The sequence below is a fragment of the Ornithodoros turicata genome, chromosome 3 (genome assembly GCF_037126465.1).
Source record: "Ornithodoros turicata isolate Travis chromosome 3, ASM3712646v1, whole genome shotgun sequence".
Lineage (NCBI taxonomy): Eukaryota > Metazoa > Arthropoda > Arachnida > Ixodida > Argasidae > Ornithodoros > Ornithodoros turicata.
Window position 1 is genome coordinate 83,269,441 of NC_088203.1, and position 27,038 is coordinate 83,296,478.

Genomic DNA, 27,038 nt, shown 5'->3' on the forward strand with positions numbered 1-27,038 from the left:
GTACACTCTTAGAAATGAACTTCACCGCATAGCACGCTCCTAGCCAACCATCATCTCGAATGATATCGTTATCTGCCCTGATTTGTTGAAAACGGTGGGCGTACGCCTTTTTTGTGACAATTATGAACAGCTTAAGTGTCACAAAAGAGGCGTACGCCTCCAGTTTTCAACAAATCAGGGCAGATAACGATATCATTCGAGATTATGGTTGGCTAGGAGCGTGCTATGCGGTGAAGTTCATTTTTAAGAGTGTATATGCCCTCAAGGGCGGATCCCGGATTTTTCTGAGAGGGGGGGGGGGGGGTCCAGCCTAAACCAGCATGGTAGATACACGATCCAGCGCAATTAAGCACTAGTATGTGTACACAAATTGAGGTGGGGGGTCACGACATCCTGCCCTCCCCTCCCCCTCTAGATCCGTCTCTGTATGCCCTAAAATAAACGGTAGGAAAGTTCCGGGAGCTTTATTTCTCTTCGCGTGTCTGAGCTGGCCGCAAAGCTGTGACAAGAACGCTTGTCCACAGGAAAACGAAACTATAGGGCGCGGTTGTCCGACGTTGTCTCCATCGATGCGGGCGTCCAGTTATGCATTGTTGCATGAACTGGTCACTGGTAAGTAAGACGAAAAACGGTCAGTGTCGAACTCTCGATGCTTAGAGACCGGTTTTGAAAAGGTAGTAACCGACATTTTCTAAGTCGGTTCGGTTCTGGTTCAGCTCCAAGATGGCGGCGGCCTTTTCGGTTTGGTTCTGGTTCGGTTTGATGCTCTGCTTGGTACGGTCTAGCCAACACCACCTACACTCTTAAAAATGAACTTCACCGCATAGCACGCTCCTAACCAACCATCATCTCGTATGATATCGTTATCTGCTCTGATTTGTTAAAAACGGGAGGCGTACGCTATGCGGTGAAGTTTATTTTTAAGAGTGTAGATACAGTAAGCCTGCGCGCTCGTTGACTCGACGTAACAATTAAGAGTCAGCCAATCAGGATCGTGTTTTCAACGGCCGTATCCAATCTCGAAAGTGCTTTCAGCGGTCGTGGCCATGGAGAAGAATCACCGTCGTCTGCGAGTTGTGATTGAACGTCTTCGCGTACTAAATGGGAAAACTCGGAAATAAATCGCAAAACGGTCTCAATCTTTCTCAAAAGTGACTCTCTGGAAAGCCGTATCGCACTTTTTGTCTAAATATTTAGGTCTGCAGGTTCCAGATGAGCTGCAATCATTTTTAATTGGCAGAACGGTGAATAGCAGTAGCAGACGAATTCTGACTATACTATATGTATGTTCACGTATCGAAGGAGGGAGAAGAGGCAATGCGCAGGCTTTCTCTATCTAGGTGGTGTGGGCCTAACGGTCCCGGAGCAATACTGCTATAACAGTATTGTTCCTGGAAGCATCTTTCCTTTCTGACCCACTCAGCATAAGCAGTGAATTACATGCTCACGAACAAGCTATTTACCCGTATAGCACTACGCGGACCTTCCACGTTGGGCCGGTCGTTTCGCATAATATGGTAGCCGTTATGGCGATTGCCCTCCTGCGGAGCGGTCATGGGACGCAAGTTCACGCTTCTCTTGCTTTCACGCTCGTGGGACAACGGTTACGGGTCGCAAGTGGAGAACCGGACCTGCCGGTACGCAATTAAGACTGGTGGCCACTCATACTTTTAGCGGAATTGAGTTACTACACAGACGCGTTAAAAATGAGCTCGCTGCGTGCTTTTTTTTTTGCGGAATTTGGGGTTCTTAGAAAAAGTGTGGAGCAGTTACACCTTTTAGAAGGTAATATAGTTGTCGCATATGTTGTGCCTAAAAGGTTGCAAAGTTGTACCTGGTACCTCACTCTCTGCCACGAATGATAGGGTTGCCGCTTCTGATTCGGTGAGCGAGGGGGGCGTACGCCTTTTTGTAGCAATTTAGATTTATGATAATTGCTTTTGCAAACCTTTTACACCCTTTGTCAGACGCTATGTTGACCTACACTCTAAATATTTTCACACCTTTAAAGGTGTAAAATTGGTGTATTCTCATGTATTACACCTATTTTACACCCTAGAATCTTGGCTTGAAAATTTTCGAGGGTGTAACTATGGTGAATTACACCCTTCTATGAGACATTGTCAGGAGGGTGTGATGAGGGTGCAACAGAGGGTGTATTTGGAGGTGGGACAGGCTCCATTACACAGGCTAAATGTATTCCTGTTCCTGTGCAGTGTTGGAGTGCTTGTGGTACTCAGAACTTAAGCTTGCGATACAAGTTGTGATATAAAGACCAAATGCACAGTTACTCAACATTTGGTACACTGTCATCTAACCCCTCAAGGTTACATGACTTGAAAATATAAAATTACTACTATGTGATAAAGCTGTATTAAGTGATACGTTTGAATACCTTCATGCCTACGTAATGTAGGATATGTATGCTGCATGGCATAATGTCAACCTAATAAAAGCATAACTACTCAGTTCTTGTGATTGCGTCTGATATGTATGATGCCCGCATATACCCACATCAATCACCTATAACATGTGTGTGCTGTGCAACATGTGTCTGCAATGTCCTATTTTTGCTTCACACAGGGTACAGCTGAGTAGTATACCTGGAAGTTCAGTGTGAGAAAAGTATATTCTTGACTTTTTAAAGAATATTTTGCATGGCAGTGATCGAAGAGTGATGGCAAGATAGCCACAATGACACTCCAAACTACCAAGCATGTGCCTTCTGTAAAAACTAGAAACACTATATTTTCGCAGTGAAGCTGTAATAATTTCCAGCTGCCTATTCTATGGTCTGCAGGTTACATTACACCCATCCATACAATTACACCCTTGATTTCTTGATGGTGTTCCGTTAGACCTTAAAAGGTGTGCGCCATGCACATGTTCTTTTACACCCTTTAAGGTGTAAAATTATTTAGAGTGTAGGTGATAACTATACAAGTTACCACTTTTTCATATCCTATTTTCTTAGAGTGCGGGTATAGGAAAGGGTCTGGCGACGCTCGAAGACTGTGGAGCAATATGCTATAGTATGTTACTTTCGGATTCACCTTCCAAAATTAGTCGAGCGTTAGTCGTGACCACGTGGTCGTGACGTTGCCCACGTCTGTGACGCCGACAACGGCGAGCTCTTTCATTAGCACCACCACCACTCGCATGGTGTAAGGGTGCAAAACAAGAACAACGAAACAGAAGAGGACGGAGACAGGCACCCATGGACGTAAGATACCAATGAAACTAACCAGTCGCTTTGCTGAGAGACTGTTAGCTAGACGTGAAGCGGCTGCAGTGCACCAGCAGGTGCTCTCACTGTATCCCAGACTGAATAGTGCTAGCCGGTCTTTAGCGGTGGCCAGTGTTACAACCATGATGACGATGGTGCCGTTTTTAGAAAGCGATATATATATATTTTTTTTTTGGGAGGGGGGGTACGTTATCCTGTAATGCTGATAACTTCCTTGTGCCGGTTGAGGTGCAGGAAGGGTTGTTTTGCGTTGACGTGGCGGTGAATCACAGGAATTTCTACTTTGCAATGCTTCTTGTGAAGAGCTATGACGAAATCTTAGACAGCTGTGCTGGTGTCTTTGTACCGTCGTTCGTGGCTAACACACCCGGGGTCTGGTCTGCCGTGAGACATTTGAGTGTGCATCAGAGTTTGGGACATTTTGAAAATGTTAACTCACTGTTAATGTTTATGTCACAGGCATGTTACGAAACTGTATAGCATTACTGTTGACAGGTAGAGTCACGCGCCGACTTGTGCCCACACAAAAACCGATTAGTAGCAGGGTGTAGAAAAAACAAAAGAAAGAAAGAAGAAACAAAACACACGCTGTCGTCTGTGTCCCTAAAAGAAACGTCTAATGAGTCAATAGACGTTTCTTTTCGGAACGGCGTTTCAGGGGTCGGAATATTGGTTCGGTTCGGCTTTTGCTCCGCTGAACCGAAATTATCAGCTCGAACCGGTTCAGGTATATCGGTTCGGTTCAGGCTCGGCTCAAAAAAAAAAAAAAAAAAAAGAAAGAAAGAAAAAAGGAAAAAGCGATAAGCGGTCGGGACATTTGCAGGGATTGGAACCGTTACTTTTTTCGGTGCTGGTTTAACCGGTTCATCGGCAGTAACTTTGCTACAAGCATGCGAGCTTGCCCTCAATCGTACACGGTTGTAAGAAAAGTGTGAGATATCCATTTCAGGTAAAATGTCATGAAAGCAGGTGAAAACACAAGACAAGTAATAACCACATTTATTATTTACCTGATATTTTAGCCTATTGCACTCTTGTAGCCGCACCACTACCGCCATCGACAGCGCACCCGGAATCGCGGCGCGCGATATTAAACTGCAGCCCAGCCAGTTCGACCCTGGCTTCCAACCAGAACGGTTGTGTCCGTGATTATTCTACTTGAGCCACCATCTGGTGACCCGAACGTTCCTATTACCTCGCCCTTCTACGTTGATGTCTCACTCTTCAGTTCCGCCCGTAGCGCAATCTCAGCTCACTGCAGTTGTTGTCAAGCTGCCTCCTTTCTGGGTCAGGAACCCGGCTGTCTGGCTTGCCCAAGCTGAAGCCCAGTTTCACTTGTCTGGCGTTACATCCCAGTTGACAATGTTCTACCATGTATTTTCCGTCTTGTCCCCCACCGCCGCCGACGAGTTTTATGATCTCATAACCACCCCGCCTCCGGAAAATCCATACGATCAACTAAAGTCAGCCTTGCTGAAACGGACATCGTCTTCCGACCGCGACCGACTACACCAGCTTCTCTCCGCCGAAGAACTAGGCGAGCGGCGCCCCACCCAGCTACTTCGGCGCATGAAACAGCTCCTCGGAAGCGATGCCTCTGGCAGCAGTGGCGACTTATTTTCCAGTGATAGATTTCTCCAGCGCCTTCCCCGCCACGTACAGATGGTGTTAGCTATTGCGGCAAACCTCAGCTTGGACTATTGGTTGCGCTTGCCGATGTGGTCATGGAGGTAGCGTCTGCCTCTCCACAAGCTGGCGTCATTGAGCGACCAGCACTGCTGCCTTCCCCGTCCGACATTCCTCGACAATCACTGGCTCCGCGAATTGACGAGCAGGGTATTTCGCAGCAGCTCAACCACCTTACCCAACTCGTCGCGGCCCTTGCCACCCGTTCCCGCTCCCCAAGCCCTCGCCGCCAACGTCACCGTAGCCCCAGACCTCGTTCTGGGTTCCGCTCCCCTCGCCACTCGCGATCGCCCAGCAACAATACTGACTGTCTTCAGCCATGTACCTGGACCACGTCCTCGGAAAACTCCCCGGCCCACCACTAGTGGCGGCTGGTGGACACTGCCTCGAAGACAGCTGCCTCTTTTACATTGTTGACCGCGTATCTGGGATGCGGTTCCTGATCGATACAGGTGCTGAGGTCAGCGTCATCCCCGCTCCCCGTTCTTACCGCGGATCTCGAGAGCACTGCTTCACCCTCAAAGCCGCCAACGCGTCAACAATCCCAGTCTACGGCCAACAGTCACTTACTCTAAACATCGGCCTCCGGCGAGATTTCCGCTGGCTTTTCCTCGAGGCCGACGTTACCCAGGCCATCCTCGGCGCTGACTTTTTGAGGCACTACAAAATCCTTGTTGATGTGTCCCGGAAGCGCCTCATAGACAGCACCACATCTCTCACTGTCCACGCTCTTCAGCTACCTGCTCCTCCATCGCACCTGTTGTCATTCACTGCCCCCGACTCTTCTCCAGCGTCCATCCTTAAGGGGTACCCTGCTCTTTCTCGGCCACCTGACTGGACGAAACCGGCGCAGCATGAAGTCGTGCACCATGTGATCACCCAGGGCCCACCTGTTCATTTCCGCCCACGCCGACTCGCACCCGAGAAGTACAAAGTAGCCAAAGCGGAGTTTGATCACATGCTTCAACTCGGCATCATCCGCCCTTCCTCGAGTACATGGGCGTCGCCGCTCCACATGGTGCCGAAGAAGACAGGCGACTGGCGACCATGTGGAGACTATCGTGCTCTCAACCGTGCCACAGTCCCCGATAGATATCCCATTCCTCACATCTTGGATTTCGCAGCGAACATGGAAGGCGCCACCACCTTTTCTAAGATCGATTTGGTACGGGCCTATCATCAGATCCCGATGGCGAAAGAGGACATCGCTAAAACAGCCATCACAACACCATTCGGTTTGTTCGAGTTCCTGAGAATGCCATTCGGCCTACGTAATTCGGCACAGACCTTCCAAAGATTCATCGATAACATCATTCGAGGCCTTCCCTTCGTCTACGCCTACATCGATGATCTCCTAGTGGCAAGCTCTTCACCCGAGGAGCACGAACCACACCTTCACGCCTTCTTCACCCGTCTTCAAGAGAACGGCATTGCGATTAACGCTGCCAAGAGCGAATTCGGCGTCCAAGAACTAGACTTCCTCGACCATCGGATCAACAACCAAAGCATACTGCCTTTACCTTCTAAAGTTACCGCCATACGAGAGTTTCCACAACCCTCTTCTCTCACAAAACTCCGACAATTCCTCAGGCTGGTAAATTTCTACCGCCGTTTCGTCCCATCGTGCGCCGCTCTGCTTCACCCTTTGGAGGCCCTGCTCTCCACCTCTAAACGCTCTTCCGCAGCGCTTCAGTGGACTCCCGACGCCTCAGCAGCCTTCCAGTTCATCAAAGAAGCTATTGCCTCCGCCACGCTCTTGATCCACCCGCGGCATGGTGCACCCACATGCATCACGGTGGATGTCTCCAGCGTTGCAGTCGGCGCCGTACTCCAACAGCAAGTTTCAGAGTCCTGGCACCCACTTGCATTCTTCTCCCGAAAACTCAATCCTCAAGAAACGCGCTACAGCACATTCGGCCGAGAGTTACTTGCCGTCTACCTCGCAATCAAACGTTTTCGCCATTTTCTTGAAGGCCGCCCATTTACAGTCTTTATGGAACTTCACCGCATAGCATGATCCTAGCCAACCACCATTCCGAACGACGTCGTTCTCGACCCTGGGGGCTTAATCGCCTAATCGTCGTTACGGCCATGAGCTAACGAGCGGCGGGAAATTCAAAAAGGCGGGCGGGAAATTCAAAAAGATGGGCACGTGACACATTGCGCGTGACGTATCCCACGCCTTTACATATCGCGCGAAGAGCGCCGTACACGTGTTTTATCACGTACCCTTCTCGACGAGTCCCCCGGCTCTCGTTGGCTCCTAACGCGTGCAAGTGATTAAGCACCCTGATTTGTTGAAAACGAGGAGGCGTACGCCTTTTTTGTACCAGTTATGTACTGTATAAGTACTACATAAGCGTACAAGAAATGGTGTACGCCTCCAGTTTTCAACAAATCGGGGGGCGAGAACGACGTCATTCAGGATGATGGTTGGCCAGGATCCTGCTATGCGGTGAAGTTTCAGTACATAACGGTTCCCCTACGGTTTAGAGAGCCTCGTTTCAGAGAATTGCGTTTTAGAGAACAGGTCACTTTTTAGCGAGTTACGTTTTAGGGAAAAAGAGTCTCGTTTTAGCGAATACCGTTTTAGAGACTCCGGGGCACGTTTTAGGGAATGCCGTTTTAGAGAAAACAGATTTCGGTTTTGGTATGCTAGCTCCGAAGAACATAAAAGATGAAAAGAGGAGGGAAGCACAGCAGAGATGAATATAGTTCTGGCTACTTGCTCGAGCGAAGACGAATTATTTTGCAACCGTCACTCCAGCAAGCGTACATTTCTTACATAGCTTTATTACACATAAGACATCGTAATAACTAACTCCCTGTGCTCCCTAAGCGTATCAAGACGGGGTAGTTTGTACAGGTTGAGCTTATGTTGTGTGCTTGTGTTTGCCTTGCTTGCTCTCCCCATCATGGTATACTCCCCGTGAGAATACAGGGTGTGTTATTTATTTTTGGAAACTCATCACATCACAGCGCGTTCAGTTAAGAAAGAAAGAAAATAATAATAATAATAATCAAATAACAACACACGCTGTATATTGCTCACAGTGTAGAAAAACTAGCGAATAATATTTCATAAATTTAATTAACTTAAAAATTATTATTACTTAAAAATTAGTTAGGATGCAGCCATACATAAACCTCACCAACTAGCCAGACCTAAACACCATACATAAACACCGGCTTCTAAACTGAGCATACAAGAAAAGAAAAAAAAAAATGCGTTGATGATTAGTGGGAAGCGAAACCTAAACCAAAATCGTGGTGGATTTCGCTAAAGCGTTATTCTCTAAAACGGTTTTCGCTGAAACGTAACCTACCGCCATCTTCTCTAAAACGCCATTATCTAAAACGAGGCTCTCTAAAACGGGATCTCTAAAACGAGGTTCGCTAAAACGAGGCTCTCTAAAATGAACGGCTCCCCTCTACTAGTCTGAAGAGACAATCTTGCAACACGTGGAAATATCAGACGGGATCGAAAAACCGCGAGCTGTCGATTTTCAGACAAGTACGTCGCGAGCAGCACATTTGCAATGACTGCAGTCGCCTCCTTGAGGACGATTATTTTTTATGAGATTTATTGTGACATTTTTTTTTTGTCCAACGGCGCTGCCACGTCTGTGTTCCGTATCGGCATTGTGCCATAGTAGAAGCCACTGAACATATACTCTGAAAACGGAACTTCACCGCATAGCACGCTGTGAGCCAACCATTGCCAACAATGATCTGATTCGAATAGAGAAAGGGGCGTACGCCTTTTTGTGGCAATTTTCATATATCCAAATTGCCACAAAAAGGCGTACGCCCACCTCTCTATCATCATAATAATAATCTCTATCATTCGTGGCAGTGGTTGGCACACAGCGTGCTATGCGGTGAAGTTCTGTTTTTAGAGTGTAGCTACAAAGTTTATGAAAACTGTGCATCTGAAAGGGTGCAAGCAAGTTTGAGCGGCAATGTAGAACGACCCAGCTTTGCACACACTTCCATGTGAGTTTTTTTTTAAATACACATAAAGATATCGTTAACTGGAGAGGATCCGTCAAACGCCAAAGTTATTGAGCAACGCAACCATACCGACACCCACGTCTTATTTTCGCAGCTATATGGTTTTTTGCGTGCCAGAGCCGGTTTCAACGTGAGACCGCACAAAGCGAAAGTGGGATCCTTGCCAAACGAGCATTGAAAGTAGGGAGACGGCTCCAGAACGCTGTCATATATTGCCCGCATTCCAAAGGAAATCCACACAACAACAACAAGAACAACAACAACAATAAATGAAGAAGAAGTAATGATGACATGGGATGTTTCCCCGTGGTAGTCACAGCTTTCCTTCTTTTTCCTTTCCTTTCTCTCTTTCCTTTCTTTCCTTCTCTCTCCCTCCCTTCTAACTAATTTCTTTATCTTTATGTTTATAATTTCTAATTTCTTTCCTTCTCTCTCCCTCCTTTCCTATCCCACTTCACAGCGGTTAATATGAGAGGATGAATTATGGTGAACGCGAAGCGACGACAGGTCTGAGTTCTGTTTAGAGCTCTTCGAGGATTACATAGTGGCTTGCATGAAAGCAAAAAGAAAGCCAAGAGCCCGGCACTGATGCGCAGGGGATCACCATGGGCCAAGTACTTTGGACAAGCTGAGTGGTCTATGGTCAAAGAGCTCAAATTGGCGTCGAAACACCCGGCGTTCACACGTGTCCCGGTCACAGTCCTCGATGATATGGAGGATCGTAACTGGGATGTGGCAAGCTGAGTACAGCGCCCGTGTTACTGTCCACACAAGATATGTAAGGATTATGGGCGTTGTTTCATCAATGATACTCTGACCTTCACTTCGCATTTTTTTTTATTTCAGTAGGTTCATTAGTGTTAAACTGCCCAAGAAGATTCATTAATGTACTCCGGGCTACTTCGTAACGGTTCGTTACGATACACTAGTGAGGTGACACACTCTGTTTCACGCGTTAATTCCCACATGCAATAAGGGACACGAAATAAACGTCTGTACCGCCTAGAAGCCATTGTACATCTAGAAAACTCGGCGGTGCCAATTAACCCATTCACAGAGAAAAAAAGAATCTCCTAACATAAACAAAGATTCCCGCCGGACGACATCCACGCACCCAAGACGTTCGCGCATGACCTGTTCTGCAAGTGGGAGGAGGACTACGTCCCTCTTTCTCATTACGTGGTTTGCCAAGGTCTTACTTCCTTACTTGCTGTCCCATTTTAGGACAGACTATACGGGCGGCAGTCAGGCCGTCGCATCGTCGGTGTGTGTGTAGTCTCATATAGTCACCTATAGTATAGTTAGGTATACAAGCCATATCACAGTGCAGGACAAGCCCGTGCCACGGGCTCGACGGCAGTGTCTGTGCTCGTCGTTTTGCTTCTAGATGTCATGTGAGAAGATGTCGCGGAAGCTCCAAAAGTTCCTCATTCTTTTGGACAACGAAAGTTTACTCTATTTTCCGGGATCGTTTCTGACTGGCAAAGTGCTTGTGGAGCTCGATGAGGATACCCCTGTTACAGGTGAGGTCAGGGTCGTCACGTGGGTGATGTGGTCGTGCGTGAGTGGTGTCAAACTGCATCGGATTTGAACCGTCAGTGATATACTTTATTAAATCACCAGGTCGTCATTGTACGAAGTACAGTTGACGTTACTCGATACGAGGCACGTATTCATGTTATTCGTGGTGTCATGGGACTATTGCTATGGACTATGGAGTTAGTAACATGCCTTTTTGTTGGGGGTGGGGAGGGGGCCTATCATCGCCGCGGTGCTATCAATATTTTGCCACATTATCAAGGACTGCATTGGTGACCGGTGAAACAATGTAGGAAGCAGCTTTTAGATTTAGCGTTTGCCGTGATCAGACTTAATGTGGCCGGACGTCTACAGATCGACTTAACCGAGCCTTGTATGGAACGTCTCTTCTTTCGTTGTTACTGATTCGCTTGACAACACCGTATAATGGTACCGTAACCGGTAAGAGACACTTAAAGGTAAAAAAAAAGTCAGAAAAGCTGCAAATATGAGTGTCCCCCCCCCCCTCCCACGAGGCACAAACACCCTCCCAAGATGGAGATTCTATGAATACTTGGAGCAGAGCACCCAGCAAGAGCGTTGGCGTACTCACACAGTCTATAGTATACCATCGCTGCTTACCATATGAATGAAACTGATTATGACAGGACAGGCGCTTCTCTCTGGTGTCTTATGCCAGTGCTTATACGGACGTATTTTACGAATATCTAACTCCGAGCACGGACTACCACAGGGACTACCACAGTATTAGCGAAAGCCCTGATATTTCCCGATATTCAGCTGCGTTTCTGTGTGGTTCCTAACCTATTCTGATCGATATTCTGTTATGTACGGAATAAGTACTCTCTCGGCGAGTATTCGATAAGGGGTGGTACAGGAAATAGAATTACGGCATTTTCTTCTTCTTTTTGGGTGTAGCGAGTACCGGAAATAAACTTAGGTTACGGCTAAGTTGACATGTGGGTTAGGGTACGTTCAAATGTGGATAAAATGTGGACATACCACATATATCTGCCATCCCCTGTCCCACACTCCTTCCTGCTGTCCTCTCTACACGTCTGTATACGCGGCTCATAGCCACAGTTGCTTCGCGGCGCTAACACAGAATAAAGAAGAAGAAGAAAAAAAAACATATTTCTGTGTGCACTCTCAAAATGCGCGTTCCAGGCCATGTCACAAGAAAAATACACACCTAGTATCTTGATCTCACTTACTAGTCCAATGTTAAAGCATCCTACATGTAGGGGAACGTTAACTTTTAAGCTTTTATTCCTTGGCCTGTACAGCACAGTTTTAGTTTTTTGTACTATTTATGTGGAGGTAATTATTTTGAGCCCAGTCAGATAGGATGGCGAGTGCTCTGTTTGCGTTCCGAATCACGTCATTTGCGTTTCTTCCAGAAACAAAGAGGCTTAAATCGTCAGCGTAGATGACAACCTGTGCGTCCGTACTAATGCTTGCGACATCATTTCACGTGCTTTTTCAGACCCCCGCGTACAGAACTACCGCGGTACAGCCACAGCTCGTGCAAGTATGGATGAGTCGTACAAAGCTACGGAAAACATAAAAATTATATCGAAAAATACTTTTTGCTATATGCGCTTTGATTGGCGCCGAAAACCCTATGTACGCTAATGTAGGTTTACGTGCGGGCTGTTCTTGGCACACAACATTCCCTTTTTGGCAACCTTTTCCTCGTAGTGCTTCATGCCCCTTCAATCCTCTTCGAGATCACAATAGAAAAAACACTTTAGATCGTCAAGGCCATTTCGAAGCGACGTCTTATTTCACAGGGTGGAGTTCAACATAAAAAAGATAAAGACAGAGATGAGTCTCTTTGGAAGCTGCCAGTACGGGTTTCTTTAAACGACATGAATGAGGAATGCACTTAATCGGTGCTAATTGGCCACACGCACCTGCTTGGTCACGGACAGCCTTGTTCATTGGCAGACGGCCTACAACATTATAGTGCTCACCAGTGTTTCAAAAGTAAAAAAAATAAGACAAAAAATGAACGAGTGGGAAAAATAAATGGCACGATAAAGTTTGTATTTTGTCGGTTTCTCAACGACGATGATCAATTTGGTTACTGCGTTACAAGTTTAGATCGCTGGGGTCGGGCGTGAGCACTCTTACGAACCACACTGTTACAAAAAAAGGGTGGAGTAATTACACATTTTTAGGACGTAATAGTTGTCACATATGTTGTGTCTATAAAAGGTTGCAAAGCTCTACCTGCTACCACACTCTCAAAACAGAATTTCACCGCATATAGCATGTCGTTCGCCGACCATTGCAACGAATGAAAGGGTGACCGCTTCTGATTCGGTGAGCGACGGGGCGTACGCCTCTTTGTAGCAACTTGGATGTATGATAATTGCTTATACCACCCTTTTACACCCTTTATCAGACGCTATGTTGACCCAGGTGGTAACTATGGAGGTTACCACCTTTTCACACCCTTTTTTTTCTTAGAGTGCAGTAATTAAACCAGTTGCATTCTATATGCAACAGTTAGAAAATCCTGACACTCGTTGTTCCGCACGGTAGAGAAAAGTGAAGATTAGCGTATATACGAGGCGGTAAAAGTGAGACATCACCACGCCCAATGGGATCGTTACTTTCAATGGTAATGAGAGAACTAGCCTAGGTTTAATGAGAAATGTGGGTTAATATTAAATCCACCTCATATAATACTAGTTATAGGTGCGCCCAGGAACAGGTTTTCCACTCAAATAAGAGAAAAAAGTAATGAAGAGACGGAAAGCTTGAGCGTGTATGCTACAAGTAGCAGGAGAGGCCCTTACACCTTGCGCGAATGAACTCACTGCAGCAGCCGTGCACCACCGTGTTCTGCACCATGGATTGCTGAAAATATGAGAGGTATTGATAAACATTACATTGAAGTTAATAGACGCAGAAATGTAACCGGCACTGTTGAACTCGTAATAACGCTATCATACTATGCAGTGGTCGGCCTCGAACGTGTTATCTGATGAAAATAGTTTTCTTTTACTTTTTTTAGAGTGTGTACGCTAAACTAGCTCGCGGATCAACGATGGTTGCAGAATAGGTAAAGGTGATTGCGGTATTAGCATCAGGCTCATTGGAGGAAAATCTGTTTCTTGTTGTTTAGTCAGATTTTTTTTGTTCTCGTTCGGTATTGACCTTTGTGATGGCAGAGAATAATAATTAAGTAACCACGTGGTAGTAGAACGTCCCACAGGAACAACGACGAACTTCACCATGATGAAACTTGAAACTTTCACGTACAATGCATACTAACGTGTCCACGGGCATTTGCACAGTAGAAGGTTGCGGTAAAAACCTGGTTGAATATGGCTTGACAAAAATGGTTTGATTCAACGCTCGTTGAAAGACCTTCCAAAAGAACACGGCATACGGACATGAAATGAAACAGCTGGCTGGCCTGCTGGCTGGTCAACGGGCTTATGCACAAAAGGCAGTTCGCAGACCACAGTACAAAAGTTGCGTACTTCATGTAATGAATATGGCACCAGCAGTGTGTGTGTGTGAGGGGGTAGATATATTTATTAGAAGAAAAAGAAAAGCAGGCCAAGAAAAAAAAAGGCGAAAAGTCAGCAACCAGTGGCATTCAAGCCTATATACCCTCCGATTTCCTTCGGTTTCTTGGCCAATTCATATCAATCGATCGATCGATCGATCGATCGATCGATCGATCAATCAATCAATCAATCAATCAATCAATCAATCAATCAATCAATCAATCAATCAATCAATCAATCAATCAATCAATCAATCAATCAATCAATCAATCAATCAATCAATCAATCAATCAATCAATCAATCAATCAATCAATCAATCAATCAATCAATCAATCAATCAATCAATCAATCAATCAATCAATCAATCAAAGGAAACTGCAAAGCACACCAGGCACTTAAAAAACAAACGAACAAACAGGTACTGCAGCTAAAAAGAATCTGCCTCGTGTACTTCGTGAAATTCATTTTGCATAATAAGTAACGCTTAGCTCACTCAGCTTAGCGCACGTAGCTTTCCAAGCTCGTGATTTTATATAGAGTGAACGCCCAGTCTTACGGGGATAACAGAGAAACACGCCCGTATGAAATATCAACCATACACTCTAAAACCACAACTTCACCGCATATCACGCTGCTGTATAGCGAAACGTCACTCCGAATGATAGACTTCCGCCATCCGGTTTCTTGAAAATGGCTATGTGTGCATCGTTACGTATATGTTAATTGATACAAAAAGATGTGAGCCCCACTCTCCTCTCAGATTAGGGGAGGGGGGGGGGTAATGACAGAATCAGCTCGCTGTTGTTGTACACACAGAAGTGGGCATCGTCACGACTATAGAAAAAAAAAAGAAGTGATGGAGGATGGAGGATGAAGGGTGGAGATGCGTAGAGGGTGCGTGAGTCCGTCGAGGAGTGCCAAGGGCTAGAGGGGGTCATTGGACAAAATGACCGTCACCGCATAGCACACTCCTAGCCAACAACCATCCCGAACAACATCGTTCTCGCCCTTGCTTTGTTGAAAACGGGACGCCTTTTTTTGTACCCACACTCTTAAAGGTACTGTAAAGCAGCACCGATCAAATGTCATTTAGTGGGGCTATTCGATAGTCCAAGCCATCAGGACAAAAACTGCGCAAGTTTCATTCCAATTGACGTTGCAATTAATTAGAAAATTACAATTAAAGATTACGGGCAACACTGTACTAGGTATTCGAAATGAATCCGTACTCCTGACACATACGGCGGCAACCACATTGCATGCGTATAACACTGGGCCCGACATAACAATCCACCATAAAATCCGCCCCTGCAATCCACCTAACGATCCACACTTGTGGACAAACGGATAAGCAAACTGAAATTAAATGCTGAGCCGTTGAAAAAAATGTGTCAGACGTTCAAGAAGCCAGACAGCGTCGGGACTTGTTTGGTCACAGAGGTTCACAGAGAGAGTTTGTTCGTTCGAAAGAGGCCGCGAACAAAAGGAGCGCGCAGGCGCAGCAGAGAAGTAGGGAGAGCCTCCATCGAGCAGCGGCCAGCGCTGGGTTACTTCGCAAAAACAGGGGTTAACAGGTTAAACTGTTAACAGGGGTTTCAGAATGCATAGGTAAACGGAAAGCTAATAATACGTTTACTAAAATAACGAGGTTCCGATGTAATAGTGTGTAATACCAATTTTCAGTGTTGCCCGCTGTACAGGGGGTTGTTTGACACCAGGCGTCGCACCGCTCCACTACGCCGCATCTTTCATGGCAAATTAAAAATATTTATAGCGCGTTGTCGGTCGTGTGGTATTTAGAAGCAACAAAGTCTCTAGTCACATCACCAGCATATCATGCTTGTCTACTGCTTTACGGTACCTTTAACACAGAACTTCACCGCACAGTACGCTCCTAGCCAACCATCATCTCGAATGACATCGTTCTCTCCCCTGATTTGCTGGAAACGGGAGGAGTACGCCATTTTTGTGACAATCATGAACTGCAACTCCCCTCTCCCACTTTCCTTTTTTTTTTTTTGGCTATAGTCGTGACGATGCCCACTTGAGTGCGGCCAACAACGGCAAGCTACCTCGACCCCCCCCCCCCCCCTTTGCGTTAAGAGTGCACTATCTACTGCTTAAGTGGCGCAAAAAAGAAAAAAGAAAAGAAAAGGCGTGCGACCCCCGTTTTGAACAAATCAGGGTGCAGAACGATGTCATTCGGGGTGATGGTTGATAGCAGTGTGCTATGGGGTGAAGTTAATTTTTAAGAGTATGGCTTTCACACAATGGTTGGCACAACAAAAACAACACTCTAAAAAGTTATAGTTATAGTTATGTGCCCAAGATACTCTGAGTGTCGTGACAGACTTGTAGCCGCGTTAGGCCGGGTTGACAATCGACCCTTCGGACTGCAGAAGGTGCAGGGCCCATGGCCAACGAGCACTCAACTGCCAGCGTTGCGAGCAGTTACACAGTTTTCAAGGGACACCAAGCTGTTAGACGGGCTATGACCCTGACTGTGGCGTTCGTCGCCGCTTCGCGACATCTCCAGTGGGTGTGGGTGTGGGTGGATGTGCTTGGCATTCCTTTCCTTAGGTGATCTGGGGTAGCCGGCCCTCGTGATGAGGGCTATAATCCCCATTTTTTCTTTCAATCATCATCATCCTCAACACTCTAAAAAGAGAACTTCACCGCATAGCACGCTATGCGCCAACCATTGTCGCGAATGATAGATTTATCGCTTTTGATTGGAGGAGAGAGGGAGGCGTACGCCTTTTTGTGGCAATTCTCATATATCCAAATTGCCACAAAATGATGTACACCCCCCTCTCTCCTCGAATCAGATGCGGTAACCCAATCATTCGTGGCGATGGCTGGCGCACAGCGTGCTATGCGGAGAAGCTCGGTTTTTAGAGTGTACATAAATGACGATGTAATGAGGTGTTTCACCGCAGAAGTTCCGATGCCTCCGATGTGATGTGATATCATGTGATAAAGAAAAAAATAAGGATACCCTACGAAGCGCGTGTTATGCCGTGAATTCTACTTTTAAAGTGTACGCGGAGATAAAATTTTAATTATGTATGGTGGTCCGTTTCACATTATCGACACGATGGCATACGTGGTTTCGCACCCTGCTCCGGCACCCACACTTCGCAATCGTTCGACCAGAAGAAAGCCCAATTGATTGCGAACGCATGTAAAACTGTTTACCGAGCCCTCTCGCACACCCAAGTTGGTGGCATTGCTTGTTTTTCCTTTTCCTATCCATCTGCGTGGTTTTGACAAGGTCGTTTGCAAAGGACGTATATCCGTGCATGAAGTCACACCCCAATATACGGCGCCTACCACCTCTGTGCTTTCACTTTTCTTTTCTTGGAACGTCATCAACAAAAAAATATCGCGTGACAGTGAAGATCGTTTTGCGAAAGAGAAGTTATATGGCTTGGGTGGTAGACACTCTGAAAGTTGCGAGGAGAACAAAAAATAAGTGACACTGCGTTAAGATTGATCGGTGGAAGGGAGAGGAATGTGAGGGGTTCACGGGAATGTCAACTGGAGCCGTCGACTGACTTCGAGATTAATATGTGCGGCGATATACTGCACGTGTTGCAGAGTATGTACGACTGCGGTAAATGGGAATGGAATTGCGGAACGCATGAATGAACACCCTGGTCCACTTCGGGACTGCTACGTACGCCGCCCCTGTTGAATAAATATCGGGAGAATAAGCGCCACACTTTCCATTGCGAGGATGGTATACCTGTAATGGGTTCCGAAACGTCATATTTCCAACTGTTTCGTTACTGTTGTACTGCCGTTACTGTCTTGTCCTTTCAAGTAAAATGTGTGTGCGTTAAGACCATCTTCATGCGACCGCGACAGGAATTATTGGTTGCGCTTTTTTCTTCCCCTCCTCTTCTTTTCAACGCGGAGCGGGCTCCCATTGGTCTCCTCAAGCGATTTGTCCAATTATCGCGTGATCTCGTTTGAGGAGACCAATCCGAAGCCTCTTGGTAATGTCGCGCTTGAGAAGGAAAGGGAAGGAGTGAATTGTTGTTTCATTCGCTAATAAATCACGAACGACGCAACTTCCGTTCCTTCCTTCCTTCCTTCCGTTCCTTTTGTGTTGGTGCAAAGGTAACGGAATCTTTGGAATTTCCTTTCACGAGGAGAAAGTTTATCTGCGCCAGAAATTTCCGAAACAACCCGCATATAAGGAACGGTTATCTTATACGCACGTTGATAATGGAAGCGATTTTCATATCACATTGTTATAATAATAATAATAATAATAATAATAATAATAATAATAATAATAATAATAATAATAATAATAATGTTTTATTGGTACCCAAGAACGGCCACAGAGGCCATAGGATTGGCGCACACAACATAAGTCACATTGTTGATGCCATACAGTACAATATTATAATAGATATATAACATGCTATAGGAGGTAAAACAAAACAAAGCCTGTAGCATACGTGTAGACGTCGAATGTGAACTAACAAACAAACAAGCAAACAAAGAAACAAAAACTTTATTTTGATTTGATGATTGTGGTGTTCCATTGCCAGAGGCGTTACTCTACCGAAATACGAAGTTTCATCCAGCCTAGCTTCGCAGTCTTTGAGAGAAACACGAAAAACGAACGGCATGTTAGCATCCGGTTTCGGCTTCAGGATGACGTCATCACGGGCTACCGCACCCTGGCGGACGTCACAAGGGTGTGAAACCAAGAAAAAGGAGATTGAGGAGTGTTCTGAGATGTTTTCATTTCTTTTTCTCGTGTCGGTGACTTGATTGCTTGGCGGGGCAGGAACCTCAAGTTACTTACAGCCACGTCATGTGAAACAGCCACAGCCAGTGGTGAAAGCAAGCAGCACAACACATTGGCCCAACATTGGACCAGTATTGCGTGCGTCCAGCCAATATCGGGCCAATATATTGTTCTGCTTGAGAAAGACCTGGCTATAAAATTTAGTCATAAATAACTGGCTGTAAATTGAATTGAAATACTGTGAAACCTCTCATTTTCGCAACACGAATTTATTGCCAATCTGGCCCAGGGCACATATTTGAGGCCACTAAATTTCGCGAAATGAATACATGATGAAGTTCGTGGCTTGGTTGCCTCACCTTGTGATACGCCTTAAATTGCTCTTACTATATATTTAATGAACGCGGGACTGCGCAGGCTTGTGGTGTAAAGTAGAGCCCTGCGCGGATGAGATTTTTGGCATCCGCATCCGACCCGCATCCGTGCACACGTTATCCGCGTCTGATCTGCATCCGCAGCATATACAACCATTTACATCCGCATCCGTTCCGCAAAATCCGCACGTTTCGAAGGACGCGTAAAGACCGCAGGAAGCGTATGTTGGTATAATTTCGGATGCTTCCATGCTGTCACGGAAGTATTCACGACAACAAGCAAAGGTAAACCCTTCAACAAACGCGATATGGAGAGACTTCTGCAACGCGTGGAACGCTACCTCGCTGGTGCTCGCGTGGTTCGAGACGCCAGAATGCCTCCTCTCCCGTCTTGGCCGTGCATGGTCAAAGGTGAACCCGAGCATGCGCTCGCTGTCGGCGCGCAATAGAAATAAATTGCAGGTCGAAAAATTACAGCACGCGGTATATCCGCATCCGATCCGCTACCGACCCGCTGCTTTCACATCCGCGTCCGATCCGCATCCGACCTCGAGCCATCCGCATCCGACCGCACACCGCCAGGAAGTGCTAAATTTTCATCCGAATCCGCAATTATCTTGCGGATATCCGCGGATATCCGCTTCCATCCACGGATGGTGCAGGGCTCTACTGTAAAGCAGTTCAAAGACGCCCTCAAATTTCGCGAATTTTTGAATTCGCGAAATTCGCGAAAATTAGGGGCGCGCGAGCAATAAGGGTTTATTTTGCGTGGACGCTGCGAAATAGTAATTATAATTATAAGAAAGCACGCGCCAGGTCTTTTTTACCTTTCGGTCGAGTGTTTACTGTCGCTATAAAACATTAATGGTCTGAGCTTCTTCAGAAGGCACGTACACCAACGGTTTATTATGACGTCAATACCCTAAACGTGTTCTTGGATCAACGGTTAAAGGGGCTATGAACTCTACCAGGCCAGCCCGCTGGCTGTGTCGGTTCGAAACGGCGATTTTAACTTGTTGGCTGTGACACGTTTTGTATAGATGAATCTGATAGGTCGGTATCTTCACCATATATAGCACGCTGCAAGCCAATCATCATCCAATGACAACGTTCTGGCTCTTGGGGCTTAATCGCTTCATCGTCGTTACGGTCGTTATGAGCTAACGAGTGGCGGGAAATTCAAAAAGATGGGCACGTTACACATTGTGCGTGACGTACACTACGCTCTTCACGTGTCGCGCGTGCACGTGTTTTATCACGTGCCCTTCTTGACGAGTGCTCCGCCCCTTGTAACGCGTGCCAGCGATTAAGCCCCTGATTTGTTGATAACAGAAAGCGGAGCCTATTACATACCTATTATGTACCGCATTATGGCTACAAAATAGGCTCCGCCTGGCGTTTTCAACAAATCAGGGGCGAGAACGATGTCATTCGGGTTGATGGTTGGCTAGGAACGTTCTATGTGGTGAGTTCATTTTTAAGAGCGTACTTCTGGAGTCCTTGTCCCGTTCCATTTTCAGAAGTTATATTAAAGGGGCACCAAAGTGCTAAAATTTCTGCTCGTGGAATGTAGAACGTTACCTTGGTACCAGCGCAAAAAGAACGGGGTTTATCGATTCGCGAGCGAAAGAAACCGCAACGTACACTTTCCCTCTTCCTCTCCTTCTCAAGAAGCGCGACAATGCGCGGATTGGTCCCCTCGAACGATCTCCCGCATGGATTGGACAAAGCGTTTGAAGAAACCAATGAGAAGCCGCTCCGCATTGTCGGCCTTCCTGAGAGGGAGAGGAAGACAAGACGTAAATTATCGTTCATTTTGCTCACAAATCGCGAACGGCGCCACCGATGAACCCCGTTCCCTTTGTGTGTGCGTCAAGGTAACGACATCTTTCATTCCGCGATGACATTTGTGTTAAAGCATCTGAGGAAAACACAGGCAAACCACCTAGACAGCACAGCCGGCGCCCGGATTCGAACGCGTGTCACCTCCCAGTCTCAGCGTGGAAAGCATCATCTTGTCACAAAAAAGCGTAGGCCCCGCGCTTTCCACAAATCGGGAGTGATAAAGATATCATTCTGTGCAATGGTTCGCCTTCGCCCATGCTATGTGGTGAAGTTTTGTTTTAAGAATGTGGGAAATTGACACCATGCAAAATACTTGCAATGGCACCATGAGTCCACAACGATTACAATATCTGCGGACGGCAGCCTCAGAGACGACAAGTTATTACCAAAATAACGGCGATCAATCACACTGCCATGTGACCCCCATGCCTTGCCCACAAACAAAGCTACCACATCCGTATCCGGTTTGTTACACCAGAACTCGACTGCGTGCCACACACAAACGGAAGGATTGCGATAATGTTTTCGCCACAGAGCAGCGGGCTCTCCTTCTTTCGTCCACAGACTTTGAAAGGAGAAAGAGTACCGTTGTGTGTGTGTGGCACGCAAAAGGAGAAAACGGACTTCCGGGTCTCACGTAGCTCGCAATTCATTTTGCCTCGGGCCAGACGCGGAAATACGCGGTGCCCTCTGCACGCCGCATCGTTTAGGGTGTGCCTCTACTTTGGACTTATCGAGCTTTTCAATCGGCGTGCTTTACCGTGAGTGTGATGACTTCTAAGCCAAGCGAGACGCCGCTCCCCCGGTTGGCTGGCGTGCTACAAAATTATTAGACCTGCTGGTGGGAATAGCACGTTAGGTCAGACGCGGTCTTTTACAAAGCCTCGCGTGCTGTGTTTCACATTCGGGCTGAATTACAGGCTGTTCTGCTTCGATAAGCTTCCACACGAGCAACATCCCTATTGAATATTCTTGTCCAAGGAAAAAAAAAAAAGATACTGTTGACAGGGCGGAAGTTACGCCACGTATGTCGAGCATTCGCATGTGATGCCAGAATAGCGTTAGTGGAGTACTATGCAAATGGCAGACGACACCGTTGGCACTGTCGTCTGCTACTTGCGGATAAGCCACAGGATATTCCTGGTTAGAAGAACACTAAAGGAAGTGACGTTGTGGCAGCAGAAAGCTATGACGTTTTGTGCATCTTCCACTGGAGCATTCCGTCGAACGTCGCTCGTGTGAATACACGTTTAGGGACAGACCTCGTCTCGAGCACGTAAGGAAGTTTTGACTGGCGACGTCAGTATCAGAGGCATGGTCGAGAAAACCCAGCATTCGCAGGGTCGTCCTGAAGACTCAGAAGTAGTGGGATGAAATTCTTTCGCGCGCTGTGCTGTCTCAAGCTTTCCAGACGCATGTCTGCATAGCTCCCCTGAAGTCCGCCCTGGACGCATACTAACCCACCTGTCTACCACTCCTTCCTGCTGTCCTCTCTCGGTGTGGCTACGTCTGCACGCTGCTCATAGTCACTGTTGCGATAAATCAGCGTCTCGAGGCAGATCAACAGCAGCCTTCTACATCTCACGTTAAAACCTCGAAGTGGCACAGAACTTCCTATATGAATCGTCATCTGCCGAATCGGAGCTCTTCGTCATTCTTTCCGCTTTGAACCACATCGCACAGTCAGCACCTGGAGCGTGGACTATGTTCACGGACAGTATAAGGCGGCGTTGGAGATTTCGACATCTTATTGTTCCAGAATGATTGGCGGCCTAGACACCATGTTAACCGCACTTCATACAATTAGCTTTTGTCCACGTGTTATAACCTATGGTTTCAATGGGTACCCAGTCACACCGACCTGCATGAAAACACCCGCGCGGTCTATTTATTTATTTATTTTACACTCAAGGCCCAAACGGGCAATACAGAGGGGGAGTGGTTAAAAAAATACATACGACATGGAACATTAGAACAGTCGAACAGCCGAATTAGTACGTCGTGCACGTGGGTACGTCACGTTGAATAGCATTCCACTGCCACTTTCTGCCTCAGCATGTCGATTGCAGATACGCCGAATCCGTCACAACGACACACTGCAGTTTCAGGAGGGCGCTGTCCGATTCAACGCCCTCCCCCAGTACATCGACCCGACGATAAGTTTTGTTGCCTCACACAACACTGCTCGCGTAGAGAAACGTCGATTTTATACTGCCTACGACTTAATGTCGCCAGAACCCATTTGTTTCTATACAAGATGGGCGTTCTCCACTCAGCTGTTATGTACTAAGTCACGCAGAAAAATAACCGTTCTTCGGGAGTTCTTCGTGGTGCGAGTACCTTTCACTGAACCTCTCCTGTCTTGAAGAACGAAAGAGCAGCTGAAGCTTCCTGTTCTCCTGGTGTCCTGCACTTGAATAACCTATTAAACGTGAACAATATGGACAAGAGAGAGAACTGGAGAAAGTTCTTTCTGTGTACACTTGCGCTGCTGAAGCTGATATTTCACATCTTCTCATCGACTCCCAAAGAATCGACACCCCTCGAGCCACACTCAGACGACGCCTTCCCGAGCTGTGGTGCACAGGCTTCTCTCTGGCAACTCTATACTATATAGGACCAGTGCTGGCACCTTGCACAGTGGCCCGTGACCAAAGCAGTTTTGAACAGGTCTCATGCACAGCCTGCGACCCGACGTCTTGTGTCGTCTCACCCTCAGTGCCACCCTCATCTCACCCTCATACACCTTACTCTCATCTATGTGTGCGGATTTTTGTTGTTGTTGTTGTTGTTGCTCACTTGTTTTGGTTCACTTATGGAACAGTAAACTGGCACTTCGTTTCGCGGACCTTTCCTCCTTTCTTTTTACAGCTACAGCTGAGCATCTGATATCATGCGTGCGCTGTCCGTCGCAGATATCGTTTTCCTCTTCTCGTCATTTCTGGCTCGTTGTGCTTTCTGACCTTCGCTCATTTGGGATATTCTTTCTCTTTCCGCTTCTGCATGTCAAGCTTTGTCTTCAACACTCATTTGGGCTCTTCTACGCTGCTTGTGCTTGTTGTGCCCTCTCCTCTTCGGTCTTCCGGGCTCTCCTTTCTCGTTTCGCCGCTGCAAGTATAGCTATCGCTGTATTTCATCTGCGAGTACCAAAGGTTGCACAGCGCTACTCAGAATCTGTTTGTTTGCCTTCTAATAAATAAATCTCCCCCACCCCCGTCCCAAGGATACAATACTACATGTATATACGGACAAACAAGACATGAACCCTGGGACGACATCACCGAGTACGCGAACTGTTTCGTAACGTAATGCATTTCAGCATTCCAACTCGAACGTCAATGGAAAGAAGTTCCTTGCCGTGGGTTCCTGAAGGTCATCGCCTGATCATATGTTGGGCAACGTGTCTTCCTGTGACCGAGGATGACGGCAAGCTCAGAATGCGTGGTCCTATCGTTGAGTTGCCCACGACTTTTGGGCTGATCGGGCGTTCATTCGGATGACTATCCGCCAACGGACTGTAGTGGGTAGAGCCTTGCAGTGCTACCCACGACGGAACTCCTAAAGGCAATCACTCGGTGTCAACTCTTAGCGCGTCGCAAATCTTGACTGTCCTCAATGTACATTAGGTGGGGTAACGCTTTTCTGTTTGGCTTCGTGCGAGAAGCATAAAGTAAATTCGGCCAACTTACTGTTGAATCAAGCTAGGTGTCCGATGGTGGAATGCACGAGGCGGTCGCATGACTCAAGCACAGTCTTGTCACGATGCATTTGAAAGATTGAACCAAAGTCGTATGTGTTCAGACAGGAAGCCTTACAAGGCTCCACAAATGTTCTGCAAGCTTGTTGGAGACACCATGCCAGATGAAACAATTTGCGAGAACATTAAAAACGAACGAATTGAGTTGAGTTTGAGTATATATATATTTACGAAGGCAGAAAAATAGGCGATGTCAAGTTGCCGGTGATGAGTATATCAAGGAGTGATATTAAACGGTAGGAGCAACTTATTTATTTACACATGGTAACAAGTCTTTCGTGCACGAGACTTCAAATATACTCTATAGATTTATAAAAGGCAAATTGACAGAATTCGTGAAGAATTCGTCACCTGATGAATTCCGCTGCTCCCACAAAGAACCCCTAAATGGATCAACTCCACAGAAAGGAAAAATAAAAATTAAAGATGGAAAGATAAAAAGAGAAGAACAGCATCCCTCCCGGTCACCGAACTGTATGTGCTCAAGTGTAGCTGCAAGCGAAAGGAACTATAACAGGAACGAGGAACTCAACGACACATGCCTAGAACACGGTCCTTAAATACAGGTTCGATATCACTGCTCATTATGAAGTTGACAAGTGCTGATAACGCCGCATTTCTCTTCTTGGGTTACCATATACACCCAGCACCTTGACTATATCGAAGGCTCTATTGTCCAAGCGGTCAAGAGCAGACTTCAATATAGCTTTTTGGGATGCATATCTTGTGCATCGATGCCTGACGATGTGTTCCGTGTTTTCCACAGATGCATAAACAGCTTGCTGAACTATAGCCCTGCCGACTTTATGGAGAAACTGTTGACTGATCGAATTTTCGAACAGTTTCTACCAACTCGTGTCCCATCTCATCATCGTCTCTTTATGTGTGTATGTCCTACTTATCCACTGCTGTACACGACACTCTGTGTCCGGTTTGTTCGGCACCACTCTGCTTTAGTGAGTTTCAAACAAATCTGATACGACTCCGAGACGTTCGCCGTTGAGGTAAAACGGCGGCGACATGGCCATAAACTTATAGTATGGCGTAGATGGAGACCATGCAGCTGGTTGGACAAACTCTAAAGACTCTCTAGAGTATTGTGTTGATGTAATCCTTCTGCTTGCTGCCGGGCTCAGGGTCTTCGACCGTGATAATAAACTTGTTTTGAGTACGAGTTTGAGTTTGAGGGAAGAATGCGCCGTTATGCAATGTCTGTCGATGTCAATATCAGGCTTACATCGATAGTTGTGAATTTACTGATCATTTCGGATGTCGTGCCTGCCTCTATGGTGTAAGATTTGACGCATATACCTGCTTCCGTGTAATATTTGACTCCTCCGTACCCCGGATGACGAATTTTAGAATAAAAAATATTACGCGAACCCACAGTGCCAATACAGTGAGAGGAAATACTTCCGCTTCCTTGACGAAGTTATATATTTCATTCAATATACACGACTTATTGGGCTGCTATGATTTATCACATACTGAAGACATCATCCGGCGGACATACCCTGCATGACGCTGAAAATGGCACTGCTTCAACGAACTGCGAATTGCCGACAAAATTCCCGTCTAGAAGGCGTATAGGGCTGACGAGGACACTTTCTTTCTCACGTTAACGTAAACAAAAACTGAACAACCAATGCAACTGTTCTGAAGCAATGCTATCGTCAATGGGATCATTACACGTATACTTCATGTCGGGGCAAGTCACGCTTCGGACAAGTGTTAACTTTGAACGCAGACAATAGCAGCGGACGTTTATCACGTTGCTTTACCAACACACAAACCGGGTAGCGTTCTCACATACACGGGTCAGTGAGCGTTGCTCTACCTAAAAACAACACACGCCACAGCTATGTAACTGTCTGCGCCGCTGCCCAGAAGATAAAGGGGGCCATTTGTTTTGGCAACGTTTCCGGTTCAAGCGGAGGTAACAGTGTAGGCGGCTGTGCTTTAAGACGCAAGTTCACTCAGGCAGAACGTTACTGTCTATTGTTCCCATAACTGGGCCAAACGGTCACGCGGTTCAAATAAGCGTAGACACGTCGTTCTCTGTCGCAGGGGGGTCTATATTTCATAAGAGAAATCCTGGGCTTCAAGTATTATGTGTTTCGTTTATCTAGATGTCAGTCGGCGAACTATAATCGTAACCTATGTCGATTGTGTGTTCCGCTTGCGGGACATTGGGGCAGCCGCATTTGCGTGACCGATAAGCCTGGTGCTCGTTATGGGTCCCAAAGCGCTTTGAGGCTACAAGGACAGAAGGCGCGCGTT

The 27,038-nt window shown here is 46.6% G+C and overlaps 2 protein-coding genes across 2 annotated transcripts in view; both read left to right on the forward strand.

Annotated features, from left to right (window-relative positions):
* The first annotated feature begins 4,459 nt into the window (after positions 1–4,459).
* LOC135389718 (uncharacterized) lies at positions 4,460–4,981 on the forward strand. The gene has a single exon (XM_064619751.1). The coding sequence runs from the start codon at positions 4,460–4,462 to the stop codon at positions 4,979–4,981; it is 522 nt and encodes a 173-aa protein (XP_064475821.1).
* Positions 4,982–10,191: 5,210 nt separating this feature from the next.
* The window catches only part of LOC135388706 (arrestin domain-containing protein 17-like), a 28,023-nt gene continuing 11,176 nt past the window's right edge, over positions 10,192–27,038 (forward strand). The window contains exon 1 of the mRNA XM_064618439.1: positions 10,192–10,470. Within this exon, the coding sequence (XP_064474509.1) occupies positions 10,335–10,470 (136 nt within the window). The 5' untranslated portion in view covers positions 10,192–10,334. The remainder of the gene's footprint in view (positions 10,471–27,038) is intronic.